Genomic DNA, 16659 nt, shown 5'->3' with positions numbered 1-16659 from the left:
CAGTTGCTGAGAATTCAGCGGTTTCCTAAACTGTTTACAGTAGACAGCGTGGAGGCTGGCCTTCAGTGTTTCAGCCTCCTTTGCAGATATAAACTGTGGAGTGTGGAGTCAAACTCCCACTTAAGGGTCCCGCTATCTGCCAGCATTTTCTCATGAAAAATCACAGGGCTTCCCGGCACTGGAAGAAAAAGGGAGGATCAAGAGAGGAGGGTAAAATGTCACATTTAGACGTTAAAAGGGCCCAAAGAAGAAATGAAAAAGCTCATCTCAGGCTATGTTGAAAATGTGACATCAATCTAAACCGTTTAACAAAAATGCAGAGACCGTTTTAGTGATATTGTGAGTATTTAAAAATTATGCCAAACAACACCTATATAGCTTTTAGTCATTGTTTCTACTGTTGCTCATGGCATTTAAATTATTTAATAGCAAGTTATAATGAATAATGGTGTCCAGGGACAAAAATATATAAAGAACCCGTCACGTGTGTTGTTGTGAGTATATCTCCATGGCCTTTCACAGACCTGGAGCACATGCTTCCCAATGCAGGAGGTTCAAACTTCAAGTGGCCACATATGTAATATGTAATATGGCTATGTAATAATCTCTTGCTTTGAATAGAAGACAATGGACATTTGGTTCTCAAATACATTCAAGAAATACATTTTCTTTTAACAAATTTGTCAAATTAACATTAGTAAGACAGTGCTGGTTCAAAATTAAAATAATGTACTATAAATTCATTTACATATCTAAAAACGGGAGAGGACTCAGCTATTAAAGTTTTATTTTTATTTTGGAATGTCCAAATGTGTGTGGGGACAGTGCTTTGCTCAGTCGCACTTTGGGATTTGAACCAGCAACCTTCTGATTACAAGTCGGTTTACTTATATACTAGGCCACAACTGCCCACTGATGGCGAGGGCTGGAAATTGCTGTAATCTGCAGATGCAAAACTGAATTTAAGTTATCAATACCAGTGCTAGTTGGTCTCGAAGTCGATACTAAATTTTAGCATGGATTAATATCTGAGAATCTTTTTTCTTAACAAACCCTAGTTATAGTCTGCTGAATTAAAATAATTATTATGAAACTGTGGCTGGTAGTAGTTCCTTTGCCAGTGATTTGAGGTAATTGCTCAACATGTGAAGAAAGTGAAAGTGAAGTGATTGTCATTCTGATACACTGCAGCACAGCTCACGGTGACACAACGAAATGTGTCCTCTGCTTTTAACCATCACCCTGGGTGAGCAGTGGGCGGCCATGACAGGCGCCCCGGGAGCAGCGTGTGGGGACGGTGCTTGGCAGATCGGGATTCGAACCGGCAACCTTCTGATTCCAGGGCCGCTTCCTCAAACGCTAGGCCATAACTGCCTCATTATGTAAGAAGCTGACCTGAGTGGCTCGTAATATGTCTTTATGGAGCCCTCAGGATCACCCCAAGTGCTCGATGAAGGATAGGTGGTGTTCATTTTGACCCTAGTCTGTTCTTGAAAACCCATTATTTAATTTTTCTGAATACTCAACAGTTATACCTGTACATCCTGGTTTCAGTGTCATTGCAGTCCAGCCTGCACACTCTTACTTTGTCATGTGGTAAGAGTTATGCCTTCTCTCTTTAAATATGTCATACGTCATCCATTAAAATCCGCACGGTAATACTGAGGGAATCATTTTGCTCTGCAGTTGCTCGAGTTTGAACCTCAATATTCTGCAGAGTAAACGCTGTGGAATGTCAGGCACAGCTGTTGAACGTTACGGGCTGAACTTGTTCAGGGGGGGGGGACTGTAGGCCAGTTGTTCAAATGAATGCCATTGATAGCATAACTCACATGCCAAGCATTTTACCACAGTTTTGGGAAATATAGTGTGTGTTTCACGGATTAAGCAGGTTCTGAAGGGGCCTCGGAAAGCTCTGAAGCTTCTAGGAAAACTAAGGAAGTCAAAAAGCGAATGATAATGTGACATCCCTATCACTCAGCAGCCCCGGCTGCCTCTGGACACAGGAACTTCCTGCATGTCTGGAGGGAAATGTCACTTTGTCACCTACAGGGGAAGTGGCAGCCCATAAGTCAACTGCAGTTAAACTGTATATACGGTATAAACTTTCCTAAAATTAGATAATCAGCAAAACCAATCCATTTAAATAACAAGCCTTTTTCTGATACTACAGAACTGTATTTATTTTCATGAGGAAAAATAAGACATTGTCAAAAGCTGCATTTATAATCATTCAGTTTTGAAACTTTGTTGGGGAAACAAAAAAAATTTACAGTATTTTGGTAAAAACAAAATGGAAAAACCTTGTGACAACTACAGAGGGCTAATTTACACCAGCTAATTAGTGTCACATTTAAACAGCATTTTATTCAAATGTGTGAGCTATAGTCTTATGTTAGTAACTGTACACAAAAGTGGTCTCGGTTGACGTTTTTCTGGTAATGTTTAAATGGCTTTAATGTGGTCCTACTTTTGCTCAAACAATAAATCTTCCCTTTTGACTAACATGGAATATATTTATATACACAAAAATTATATACATACGTACATACATACACTGATATATGAACTATAGACCAACATAGGTTGATAAATTAATTAGTTTAATCTCAAAAAAACAATTTTTTTTGGTATGACTAAATTTACCTTCACTGGTTACAGAAATAAATTGGAGAGAAAATCAGTCATAAAATGATGAATGAAATGACTTTGATGTTGATATTTTACAAGCTTTTTTGAAGGATACATGGTCACATCATTATGTTAGCAGGCTTAACCTATATATGCATTTTCCCTTTTTTGAGAATGAAATGTAGAATTGCTTGTATCCCTGAAAGTGTGAAATATGAGAAGACTGCAAGTCGGATCTACACTGTTTGCATCACTGCAGCAGAAAAATTTAAATCAGGTAATGTATAAAAAGGCACTAATTAAATATTTCAACAAATATTCTTTTCTTTTGTGGCTCTGCAGTGTACTTAAGACATAAACCCATTAAAGTAAACTGTTCCATGAAGAACATTGTAACACAAACATATATTTTCTTAAATTTGTTAACAAGCCTTTTAGAAAAATGTATCAATGCAACATCAACTATTGAAATGGCGAACCAGGAATCTTAATATGTCCTATTATCAGTGCAAAACTGGGTATCAAAAAAAAAAAAAAAATTGAGCTGAGCGCCACCGCTCACCGATGGTCTCGCGAACACAATACTGATCAGTGTAGTGCAAAAACACAAAGCATTCAGCTACTCGTGACTCAACAGCAACGAGTGAATACGACTCACAAACAGTGACACATCAGAAGCTTCTGCTGGTACATAAATTCCTCATTACCAGCCCTTTAGAGGGTAACATTTGTAAAACATTTACTTAAAAAAAAATTAAAACACAAATTTGCATAACATACTGAGATTCAAGTTTTAACCAAGTGTCTTGCCTTATTTTGCCTAAATTGTCTAATTGAAATAAAAGGATAGGGAATTTGGCCTATTGTTTGATTGATCATTCAGAAACTGTTTTTTTTAAATGACAAATAGATTAAGAACAATTTAGAATCAGCCCATATGATAATGTGGATATGAAGGGTGCACAATGGAAATCAATATAAATCTTACCATATTAGACATTTATGGTTGGTGAAACAGTAAAAGGCATAATGAAACAAATCCTTACATTTCTACGATCTCTTAGTTCATCTGTGATCCCCTTGTTTCATGCATACACCGTTTCATGTTGCAACCATAAACAATACGCTAATGCAGAATGAAGTGCATTATCATGAGACAATTTCTCTCTTCAAATCAGAAGGCCATTTTGGACCTAACAGTTTTTGAGTTGCCTTGTATTCTGTAGCTATAATTCCAGTCAACAGAGTACTGAAATTGAAAGTGGATTTGCGTGTGTCGGCAGTATATCGTTGCATGAGCGGTCTTGATTTCAAACATTGGGATTGCAAGAATTCATCAACCACGACTAAAAATAATATATACCGAATTTGTATATGTTAACACAGTTAAGTGAGATTCATGCAAACTATCTTTGCCCTTCTGGTATGCGTACCAGTGGGGAAAACTGTTAGTCAGGCACTGCAGTAACAAGTGAACTCTGATAAAAAGGCGATGGTTTTAGATGCTTCATTGGGCGAGGGGCGTGTTCTAAATCTCCAGTCACAGCCTTTTTTCCCCCTTAACCTACGTGGCTTCCCAGACATGCCGAGTGGAGAGATGTAGGTGAGACGGTTTTACTGGCTTATCCTTCACATCATAGATTAGTCCTTAAATAGTTCATAGTATCAAAAAAAAAATCTCTATGAAAACACAGTATCTTTCTCTCTCGCACACACACACACACACACACACACACACACACACACACACACACACATAGACGTTCATAAAACACTGTTGAAAAGTTCGTTCTGCTGAAATGCCTCAACTTTTGGCCACAGGAAAGCATGACCTTCTCTGGTCTGAGCATTCAGATGCAGATCACACCACTGAGTGGTCGTTGTTGTGGGCGCCGCTCAGGACAGTGTGGTTGATGGAGGACGCGGAGCGGTCCGAGCCCTCGGCCGTACCGTTGGTTATCTCCTGCCGCTGGCAGCAGAGAATCTGTTTGAAGGTCACACTCATCTCTTTGTCACGGTAGGAATAAATGATTGGGTTCATGGCAGAGTTGAACTCTGCTAGGAGCAGGAAGAACTTCTCGTAAGTCAGCACATTGCAACTGGCGCAGAAGACGTCCAACAGCAGCAGCACTAAGCCAGGCGTCCAGCAGACTATAAAAGCACCTGTAGGAAGCAGTCAGAGGAAAATGGTCTTATTTCCAGGCACAAATAACAGCATCAAGACATCACACGTTTCAATTCATAACATTTCATGGTGACCTAGTTTAGGATCTGGGAAAAATGGAACATTCCAGAGTAATTTTAGATTCATCAAAACTGAGCTGTAATTGTGACTACAACCGAAAAAAAAATGGAATATATATACAGAGTACAACACTGAAGCTAAGAGTGGATGGATTTTTTGGCCACGAGAAACATTTGTGTTTTCCTTTAGCAACTGCAGCTGTTCTTGCACCATTTACATCACTTGAAAGTCATGTGGAGACTCTCAGGAGTTAGATAAACTACAGCAAGCTGTTCCCGACATGGCTCCTCCACATGTTTCGACCCTTATTGAATGAGGCGGCCGCCATGTGTTTCCCAAGCTGAATTCAGTTGTACGTCCAAAACATCGATGTTGCATCCCGCTATGGCATCGCTGTCCCCAAATAAATACATAACTACGGAGCACAGGCCGATTACTGCTTTTCCAGCTTTTTGGTGGCTTCCAGCTTAAGGGAGAAGACATAGAATCCCATTGTGCACATTCCCGAAGAGGATAAAAAAAGCTAATCCAAAACAGAAGACCATGCTCCTTGCTGTTCATGAAAAGGTAGACATATTTGCAACCAACAAGAATTTTTTTTTATTCCCAGTGTTAACAGATTATTAACAGATGACAGTTTGATTTGACTTGGACTTCCAGCCCTCTAAACCATGAAATTCCAAAATTTGCATTTATGTGATTCCATTAGATGGTTTTGGTACAATTCTCACTGAATACAAAAGTGTAAATGTTAACACAACCGTAAGTCATCTATTGCTTCCATAATGCAACGGGTTTATTTGTCTGGGCGTCTCAGGAACATTTACACTTTGTTATCGCCTTGCAAAACTGAGACAGCGGAGTTGCAACTTTCCTGCATGCTTTCAGCTCTAATGTATACAGAACTCAGCCTTCACAACGACCCTCCCTGGGGCTGCCCTCTGACTTATGGCCAGCGACAGCAATGGTGTCCGTCAGGCTGGAGTTTTGAACATTGCAATCATGTCACAGTCCTTTTAAATGAATGACCAGTTGGCACGCAGGTACAGAAACAGATTTACACATATAGCCACTTTGGTTCAGTGCCTGTAGGTGATGTCATTTGCATAGTCTGTGCAACTAGACACATAAATCTGGGTGGTTAAAGTTAAAGTGAAGTGATTGTCACAGTGAAATTTGTCCTCGGTTTTTATCCCATCACCCTGGGTGAGCAGTGGGCAGCCATGACAGGCGCCCAGGGAGCAGTGTGTGGGGACGGTGCTTTGCTCAGTGGCACCTCAGTGGCACCTTGGCGGATCGGGAATCGAACCGGCAACCTTCTGATTACAGGGCCTCTTCCTTAACCGCTAGGCCACCACTAGGGTAAGACACTCGCCTATGAACCAGAAGACCCAGGTTCAAACCCCACTTTCTACCATCGTGTCCCTGAGCAAGACATTTAACCCTAAGACATTTAACCTGCTCCAGAGGGGGACTGTCCCTGTAACTACTGTCCCTGTAACTACTGATTGTAAGTCGCTCTGGATAAGGGCGTCTGATAAATGCTGTAAATGTAAATAATCAGAAATTTGGAAAGTAAGGTCTGAAATACAGTAGGATCTATTAAAATGCATCGGTGTGGATGTTGCTCCATAATATTGGGCGTGAAGGCCTTGCCATTTTCCATCTATCGAACGCGGCAGCGTGGAGGAATACTTTTTTTAAAACTGATTTACGGCATCCTGAAGACTGGACCCTGCCCGCCTCATCTGCTTCACAGATGTCTGACTTGGAACGACTTCCTTCAACCGTTCCACCTCAACACAGGGCAGAGGAGGGCTCACTTCTGACAGGCGTTATCCAGAATATACTGCCAAGACAAGGCTCAGACGGCAGGGATGCCATAGCACATGACTGCTTCCATCAGTTCTCTGGCTGTGGTGCAACCACATAGGCAAACTTTTATACAATAGTTTGTTCCTGGGAACAAACATTTTTCACACGCAAGTTATAATTGTCATGAGAACATTTCAATGTGTTTCGGAAAGTTATCACATTGCCCACAACTTTCTGCTTCCTTTCACATCTGCTATTAATAGGAACCATGATGGCATGTAAATAGGCGTGATTAAGAGTCTTTGACCCTATTTTGACAATATGGCACATAGCGGAAAGCGGAAATATATATTGGGCAAATGTTCATTTTGCTATCTTGATGGTTGAGAAACAGACTTTATTATTACATGTTACACCCCAAAACTCACCTCTGAATAATTCCAATTAAGAATGGCTCATCACCTCACTTCTAAAAAGGCAGCGGGAAAAAGATCTAAAGCAGAATGGGATTATATTGCCATGTTAACGAGGAAAAACTGATCAGTTCTGAGACGGGAAAACTGACCTGAATGATCATATTCTAGCTGTGGAAACAATCATCCAGAAGGGTGATCGTAAGAAAACTTTGAGAAAACCCTGTGTATTTCAAGAAGAATGGACTTCTGACTGACACTAGAATCCCCATCATTCAAATGCGACTCTTGGGTGCTTCGCTCACACAAGAAAGTCTTCAGAACCAAGGAAGTTTGTCTTGAAAGGACGAAAAAAAAAAAGACGAGATAAAGAATAAACACTCACCCCTTGGCTCCCTGATAAGCAGCAACATTATGCTTATCTGCAGAAGAAAGCTGCAGCTTGTGCCAAGAACTATGCACTCATCTTTTTTTTTTTAGCAGATGCCCTGCTCTCCAGTTTTCCTAGTGCCTCATGTCAGGCACCGATTGTCTGAACAAAACCAGCACTGTTTACCGTGCCACAGTGGAGCCGAGGGACCCTCGTCCGTGACTGGCCTCCATTCTTGAGGCCAGGCCTTGCTGGGAGAGCCACGGAGGCGTGACACTGATGCTGTGCAAGGCGAACACTGGGCCTGGCCAAACGGCCGCGGCGATGAGCTCTCGGCTGTACAGAGGTCAGCGCCTGCATTGTTTCAAGGGAACGGTGACGGGGAGGCTTATGGAAATATACTGCACATCTTTTCTTCGTTGTACCAGAGAAGTGAATATCTTATCCATGCCTGCCTACACTAGTCTGAAATAAAACTCCGAATATTAACACCTCATTTATAATTAACACTTCATATGATTTATAAATAAAGCCTATGTGCAGCAACCGGAAAAAACCCATGCAGCACAACTTCTTGTTTCATCTTGTTTACTTTATATATATATATATAAAAAAACACACAAATATGTACCGATATACCAATATACTTGTCTGTTCTTGTGGGTCTCGCATCGGCCTGAAACTGCACAGAAACTGTAGCCAGGGCACCTTGTTTTTACCCCCTCACAGCCGACTGAGACAAAAATGCACGGCATTCACTTTCGCTGATAATGAGGTACAATATGTTGACAAGAACCGCTGCTTTATCGACATAGGAACGTTTTTTCTGTCAAGGCAGAAACGCACAATCACATAGTTGCTTCAATTTCGCTTGTAGGTTCTAGGGGAAGAAATGATGAGTGAATGAGGATGAGCAGGATGATACGCCGTTCGTCGTGCCTTTACGCCTTATGTTCTTTCATAAAGTGTGAATTAAAGACAAAACAAAACTAGCAGGAATACCATGCTCACTGGGAATAAGTAGCAGTGTGAAACCCGATAACACAGCCCCAAACAAGGCAGGACTTCTTGATGCGTCACACGTTCTTATCACTGGCACATGACCTTGAATGAAAAGGTCAGGCTGAATTGTGTGGAAAAAAAATAATAATGATGAGGCTGACAACAATTGATAAAAATTTGGACTTTTCAGCTCTGGTCTTGCATTGGTGGAACGTGCGAGCTTCATACAGACTCATGTGCTGAAAGACCAAGAAATAGGTCTAATACAGGAAGGTTATATGTAGGTTATAGCCCATCGTACTTCATTTGTTCAAACGAATTCACTAGGCTACTGGTTATATGTAATAAAAAAATGTATAAGTTCAGTCAAGTATGGTAGATTTTTATGGTAGCGATATACGGAACCCAAATTGTGGTGCGGCAAGAATGAGTATGTCACCTTTTATTATATGACCGTCTCTCAGCCAAAGCTGTACAGGTGTACAGCTTGAATAACAGGTACTAATGATCAAAGAATTAGACTCACCAAGAACAATCACCACTGTCTTCAAAAGGCTCATCATGGTGTCCCTGTTCCGTCGGGGGCCGGAGCTATGCCGGGACATTCTCATGGTGCGCTGGCGTACGTAGACAAATATATGGGCATAGAGCACCACCATAACCACAAACGTTACCAGGTTGAAGATGGCCCAGAAGATCAGGTAGGAGTTGCTGTAGAGGGGCGCCATGTTGGAGCAGGTCTCGATGCTGCAGATGCAGTTCCAGCCCACGCTTGGGATGGCACCCATGACGATAGACATGGTCCAGATGATGACGATGACGACCACTACGCGCCGGTTGCTCATACGCGTGTGCAGCTGCATGCGGAAGACAGTTATGTGGCGCTCGATGGCAATGGCCAGCAGGTTGGCCACCGAGGCAGTCAGGCTGGTGTCTATAAGGCCTTGCCGGAGCAGCCAAGTGCTAACAGTCAGTCTGCGAGTGTTGGGACCCGTGTTGAACATCAAGTAAAAGTAGGCCAGCCCGGCGAAAAAGTCTGCCGCCGCCAGGTTGGCCATGAGATAGTAAATGGGGAAGTGGAAGCGGCGGTTGATGTAGATGGCCACCATCACCAGGAGGTTGGCCAACATGATGAAGATGCACACGGTGATGCCGAGGCCCATCACCAGCCGGCTGACTGTATTCCACTCTGTGGCCAGCTCTTTGCCACTGCGATTGTAGAAAAAGGCAATGCTTTCGTTGTAGTAGCACTGTCCATCGTTCAGCAGAGAAAAGTCATCCATTGTGAAGGCCAGGCGTCTAAAAGGAAAAAGAAAGGTATATGAAGATATCTACAAGGCAAATTCACTATTTTTATTCAAAAAGTGGGTCAAAAAATAGGCTGCCAGGGGATTGGTGACGTGACCATGGACAACCTCAAAATTGTCTAGTCTGACCTGACTTACACCTAAATATAATTGTGGTAATTGATATGTTCCATGCAGAAATTGTTGCTTTTGAGCCTCCAGCATTAGCTGATTCAAAAATGTGTTTTGAAATGCATATTACCTAACTGCCCTCAACTGGGCACAATGTTCTATTAGAAGCTGCGGGAGCAGTCGACCAGAGCCATTGGCCCAGTTGGCTCTGCCCACCCTCACCTCCCGAAATCCAGGATATCAACCCAAGTAAAGACGTCACTACAGAAGATCGCATCTGACCTGCATTCCATGGAGACTGGAGACCAGTTTCAGTTCTGAGCTTGACCGTCCAAAAGCGGAATGCTTCAGACCAAAAAGCTCTTGTACACGTGTACTTAAGGACTGTACTCACGATGTCCATTACATCCTGCCAATATGCAGCCGAATTAGAATACAGGCATTTTTAATAACTCAATTTGAAACTTTTTTTTGCTTTATTCGCCTAATTTTATTCTTTTGCCAAGCAGAAAAGGGCCAGCAGACCCCAGTCCTGCTAGCATAAACAAAGCAGCACACTGGCGCAGTGTAGTAAAAGCTGCAGACATCCCAGCATGCCATTAGTCACATCTGCGCCGGTTTCATCTGAATTGGCCGATTCTCTCCTGCCAAACACCCAGCGCAGGAAGTGGGCCTCCGGGCAAGACCTGCTCAGACTTTAACCCTTTCTACTCGCGCGGGAGGTTTCCATGCCACAAGCGGCCTTTCTGCCAACGCAAACGTTTGCCGCGCTTATTTCAGGGGTGCCGTGTGTAAATTGCCCGTGTACTCATCTCTCCTGGGGGCAGCCGAAAACAAACGGCCAGCGTCATCCCGGCTGAAGATTATTTTAACAAATTTGAACATTTCTTAAGCATTGCGATATTGCAAATCATCTAAATGTTATTACAAATAATAACAATTGATTGCGATGTGTTACCCTGGTCACATTTACTTAAATGATAAGTTCAATAAATAATCCTTCAGTGTAGAATTAAAGCCTCCAGATGCTAAATAACACTGCCCAAAATTGCTTGCTTGGTCATAAATGGCTGAGGGAAAGTGAGAGTCTCTCTCCTAAGATCTCTCCTGCATCCCGAGCCGTGGATGTTTGGAAAGCAATGGAGACAGATCCTGTCATTGTGTGCATGCGGTTTATCACAGCGCTTCAGGCCTCTGATCTCCCTACAAGTCTGCCGAACAAAAGCTGCCTGTGCCTGAGAGGCGACAGACTTCCTCCCGGTTCGAAAGGCACGTCACAAAAAGACCGCTCTTTGACATACCGTGGACCGACGGGACCACCCTGCTACTAACACACAGCATTATCATAAAAAAGTCCATGCAGGCAGCATGAACAGAGACTCGGCCCTTTCACTGAGCTGATATTTTGTAGGATCAATTCAGCAGGATGTGCGTCGCACCTCTTTACTTACATAACCTAAAGTGATGAGTGAAGGGGAGGGTGGGGAGTTCAATCTGACAATTTTCCTTCCAAATAACACAACCCTGAAAGGATGTGGAGGCCAGACGTGAAGAACAAACCCATTCGTTACCACGGCTCAGTTCAGTTTGGCTAATGAGGCATATTGACCGGGCCTAGGCAGGCGTGTAGGATGGAATGAGATTATCTGCATCCAGGAACCATCAACAATTCGATCCATGGTATTATGGTATCATGATATCCTCTATTACATAACTTTCATTTGATTCCCATGATGCATAAAAGCCTCCAGCATCCTCAGGATAACGATAATGAAGCCTTTCAATTAAAAATGGCTCCATGTGCCCACAGCCGCTCGCCTTGTAGATGCTGCGATTAGCATAATAAAGTACAGTGTGTTTTCGTGATATTTGGCTGCTTATACTCAAACATGGCAGTTCAACCCATGTAATGGCAGCAATGAAATTAAGTTTATCTCCTTCCTCTGTGGGCACTGGACCCTAGTCGCGCCACTGCGAATCGGGCACCACTGCTCAAAAGCCAAATGATCCAGAACGAAAGACCAGTCTTTCACCGCCACATAAACACAAGCAAAGCTGATGTCCCATGTAATACATGGCTTCCTTCCTGACTGTTTCCTTACGTTTCACTTATGCGCATTATTTAACACCCTTTTCTAGTTATTGGATATGAAATAAAGACTGAAAAAAGTACCAAATGCACTCTTTCTTTCACAGACCAAATGAATAGGGCAACAACATCACCCCCCAAATATCCAGCCTTTCAGACGGCTCGAAAAAGCGGGAGGCACAAGCCCAGATCGGCTTCGCCGTTGCGGCCCTGCCTGCCAGGAGGCACAATGCAGGCATTGTTCAGCGAGCGTCCTGTCACAAAATGCGTTTTACAATGTAGAAATTGTTCCACTCTGGCCGCAATCACGATGAGGTAATAAACCATTTCAAGGTTCGAAAACCAAAACCGTACGGATTACAACGTAATTAGTCTGATAGTACAAGCAATTCATTACCCTGTGTCTGAACTTTCGAAATCAGGACTTTTCAGCAGGAAGATCATTTTGTGTATATGCACATGTAGTTGATCACTTAAGAGTCATTATTTACATTTACTTCTGTAGAGAAACTTATAATCAGTAGTTACAGGGACAGTCCCCCCACTGTCTTGAGACACTGTCTTGCTCAGGGACACAATGGTAGTAAGTGGGGTGTTACCCACTAGGCTACTACACCCCTTATTGTCCTTTGTAATTAATTGATGCCATCAGAAATACAGTAACCAATACACAGGAGTAAATTGTATGGTAAAATATTGCTTAAAAATATATTTCTGGCCAGGCCTGAAGCTAGAAGAAAATCTAGAGAGGCACTTTTGCATCTGGAATTGCAACCTCAACCGAAAATCAATATTAATTTAATCATGCAAGGAAAGTGTTGAAAGAAAGTGTCTCCCAAGCGTCGATAAAGGTTGTGAGGTGTGAGGGTGTAAACTTGATTTTTTTTAAATGCAGAATGATTGGGACCAGTGCTGCAAAATAAGCATTTGGTCATAAATATGGGCCTAAAAAAATGCACCGGAGTGGGTTCGAGTATCCACCCTCTGTTGGGGAGAGGTGCTTCCTTAAGTGCAACGTAACCAACCAACCATCAGAAGACAACCTCAACTGAGTCAGTGTGTGGGTGCCACATTTGAACCCAGTACCCTACAACCAATGTTGTGCCACGTCACACTAAAAAAAAAAAAAAAAAAAACACTTTGATTTTGATTTAGATTTTTCTTTCTGCGTCAATGGCTGATTTTTTTCTACAGATATTTTTCATGTGTGCAGGTTTGCACATGTGCAGAACAGATACTGGCAACAGGTCATGTCTTATGGAGGTGTGGTGCGGCGTGCCTTCATAAAACCCATGAAACGTTTACCTTCATCATTTGTCAAATAATGACTTCTGTTCGGCATTCACAGAAAAATTAATCCCTGGTTCAGAAATTCTCGACTCTGCAACCACAGAACAATAAAAAAAAAGACATCAATGCACGCTGGGAGGGTAACGTTCGAAATACCACAGGCGGGCGCGGGCTACGTGGCTTTTATTTTTCGCTGCAATAATGGCTGCCTTGGCAAACCTTTGTATAAATACGTACATCGCAACAAGCCTCTAAAGCCACGCCCTGTTTCTTCCCTTCACTACGCGACTAAACACAGGCACGGACAGCGACCTCAAGGAGTGGCCTGAGTTTCCTGGAGACTGTAATCACAAAGCGGTTTTGCAAGTCCCCAACAGCACGGGGACATCTTCATCACAGGGCGCCTCTCTTTCTGTCTCAGAACGTACCACAATTGCCTGCCCGCTTGTGTGGCAGGGGTCACGCATGCAACCATACACTACACGCCAACTGATGGATTGTCTGCGACACCATACCCACGTCCATGCACAGTCGTGCTTCTGACACCATGGCAACTAAAGCAAATTTTTAACAGATGCATGCAATGGAGAAATGCCTTCACTCTCCAGGTAACAAAACGGCAAGGCGCACGCCGGGCTTCCATCAAGAGGTGCAGCGTTTCCTTCACGTTCTTCTGGCAACAATGGGAACAATGGAAGAAGATTCAATCATCTGCTTGAACAGATGTCTTAAAATGATAGCGCACTCATTTACTGCCGAAATCACTGGACTTTAGCAGCAGTGGCGTTTTTTGGAATGCCCCGTTTCAGAGGTTTAATATCACATCCTCCAGTTTTTCTGCTGTAAGAAGACACACAGGCTTACGAGTTCCGCTTATTCAGTACGTATTACACGCGTATTATACAAATTCATGTGTTGCCTATGAGATGTAAGTTTCTGCAGTCCTGTGACCAGAGACCAGTCCAGTCTACCCCACAGCACCTCCGACATTTGGGTGGTTTTCAGTCGATGCAACTTTTACATCAGGCTGCACATCATTTTCCCTCCATGATCGTGACTCATTAAAAAAAGGGAAGTTTCAAAATAGAAATAAATAAAAATCTCCCGACTTCCTTTCGCTCGTCCGTGGTAACGAAAGCAGGCTGAGCTCAGGATGTCCTATCCGACACCTATCCAACGCCTCTCTCTGAGCGCCATGTGTCACACCTCCGACCGCCATTTGTCGGCACGCTGCAGATGTCTCTCGGTGTGATAAAAGTGATAACGGGATAATCTCGTCACTCGCGCCTCCGAGAGCGGCAGAATTAAAATGAACAGCCACGCCCCCACATCCAACTTCATTTGCTTTATTCGCGCAAACAAATTCTGCCGATGCCAGACGGGCCGGGACCGAGCCCCACAATAAAGCACCGAGCTTATTTGTTGCGGCTCGACGTTCGCACACTCGGCCACAGGGGACCGCGAGCGGCAAATGTGCCACGCCTAAGATTTCAGAGCACAAACAGAACACTGGGCCCATTTCATTGTTTTAATATGAGAGAGAAACAGCCGCAGCATTCTGGGCACAGGAAGGGCCGGGACCGGCCAGGGGCCAATCTGCACCGGCCGCTTGTTCCACAGCTGCCCCCAGAACTGACCCGGGGGTCACGTGGAGGAGCTTTCCTGTCTGGACTGTAGTTGGGCCACCTACCAGGCCTGAAAACAGCATTCCGTATATCACATCTGCGCAGTCAGAGCCAGAATGGACGGGTGGACGTGCAGGAAACATCTTTCTGCTGAGGGATCGGCGCCGCTCCACACACTGGGAAACATCTGACTTGACCCTTGACCCGGCGCGTTGAGATCGCTCGAACGCGACAACAGCAACGAAACTAGGAACATTCTCAGTATCCAGGTTGCTCTACAGGTGTGAATGTCAGCAGGCCATTTGCTTTCCGACTGGTCAAACGGCCCCATTAGTAACACCGTGGTAAGTGGGGGTCGTCTGTGAAGAGCAGCGGGTCGATCAAAAAAAAAAAAAAAAAGAAAACCCAAAGTGTGCTGAAGCAGTTACGCCAGACAGCCGGTTACAGCGGCTCCGTGGGACAGACGCCGAGACCCTAAAATTACAAGGTCGTACAGTACGAGATGTGAAAAGGCCTCTTAAATAACCGATCTAAATTAAAACGGGCCTGGCTCCACACCCAACCGTAAAACTCGGCTGGACTAAACCAGGCCTCTAATCTTGACGTGCCGGAACACCTTTCAGCAGAAAACGTCAGGATACGCTGTGCTGCGTGGCACTGGCCGGTGAAGCGGCGTCCCGGTGAGCACCATTCCCAAATGGAGTGGATAAGCCAACATTCCCTGCGCGCGGGGGGGGGGGGGGGTTGGTAAGGGGGTGGGGGGGTCAAGATGGGATGAAGGAGGGGGGAGGAGGGGGGGGGGGGGATCTGCGAAGGGCAAACGGAAACCTGGATTGCACTGCGCGTCTGGAAAACCCATCCAGAGAGCGAAGCAACACCCGGACGAGACGGATAAAAGCGCCGGCAAAACCACGTGACCCCGCGCCGTGACCGTTATTAGTATCGTTGCCCCGCCCTCCCCTTCATTAATTAACTGCTTATTGAAGTTCCGAGATGAAATTCCCATTTATCATTTCCATGGTTCCCCTTCGGTCTCATCCGTAATAAATGGCGCCAAAAATATAACGTATAGAAGTAGAAAAAAAAAAAACGAAAATAAAACAACAACTTTTCGAACTTTACGAGCAAAAAAAAAAAAAAAAAAGTGAAATACTCACGTGTGATGGTAGAGACGGCAGGTATTAAATCCACAGCCTCCGGAGAGAAAGAGGGGACGAGGCGGAGAAGTGGGGAGCAGAAGGAAATTCCCAGATCCCCTCGAATTCCCAGGTCGGAAAGGCTCTCAGGGAAGTCGCGCGACTTTTTCCCGTGCGACCATCTTACGTCCCGCGAAGGGAGGACATCGGAGGTGTCGTGGGGATCGCCGAGCGCGGAAAGTGAGCGGCGCGCCACGCCGCGGAACAGCGCCGCTCCTGTCCGCCGGTGACGTCACGCCGGCCTGTTCCGCGCAGTAATTGGAAACACATTGACAGCCGTTTAAACGTTTAAAGCGCAGAGAGCTGCGAAAAAGCTCGAATTAAAGGGCAAAAAGTGTGTGATATGGGCAGGGACGCAATATATCGTGTTATATCGGTAGGCCGGTGTCGGTGTGACGTTTAGTACAACTGGTTCAGAAATGCAGTTAAAATTGTGTTTCCATTTTTTTTTATTTTCATTATAATTGGGCCTCACGCCTCCAGGGTGGTGAGTTCGAATCCCAGCCCGGCGGTTGCATTGTCTCCCCGTGGTGCGCGGGTTTTCGCCGGGTTTGCCAGTTTCCTC

The 16659-nt window shown here is 44.2% G+C and overlaps 1 protein-coding gene across 1 annotated transcript; it reads right to left on the bottom strand.

The window, feature by feature from the left end:
- Positions 1 to 2621: 2621 nt before the first annotated feature.
- lpar1 (lysophosphatidic acid receptor 1) lies at positions 2622 to 16287 on the bottom strand. Its single transcript, XM_028973017.1, has 3 exons — positions 16056 to 16287; positions 9003 to 9775; positions 2622 to 4794 (listed from the first exon to the last, which is right to left on the bottom strand). The coding sequence occupies exons 2-3, from the start codon at positions 9757 to 9759 to the stop codon at positions 4493 to 4495; spliced, it is 1059 nt and encodes a 352-aa protein (XP_028828850.1). The 5' UTR covers positions 9760 to 9775; positions 16056 to 16287; the 3' UTR covers positions 2622 to 4492.
- Between the last annotated feature and the right edge of the window lie 372 nt (positions 16288 to 16659).

This window comes from Denticeps clupeoides, chromosome 3, assembly GCF_900700375.1.
Source record: "Denticeps clupeoides chromosome 3, fDenClu1.1, whole genome shotgun sequence".
Taxonomy (NCBI): Eukaryota; Metazoa; Chordata; class Actinopteri; order Clupeiformes; family Denticipitidae; genus Denticeps; species Denticeps clupeoides.
This window is presented reverse-complemented; position numbering and strand designations above follow the sequence as displayed.

What these genes read in the sequence shown, in the direction of transcription:
- lpar1 (XM_028973017.1), bottom strand. Translation starts at nt 9,759, where the DNA reads ATGGATGACTTTTCTCTGCTGAACGATGGACAGTGCTACTACAACGAA. An exon ending in GACAGTGGTGATTGTTCTTG is followed by an intron (nt 4,795 to 9,002) that starts GTGAGTCTAATT and finishes TGCTTCCTACAG; the next exon opens with GTGCTTTTATAGTCTGCTGG.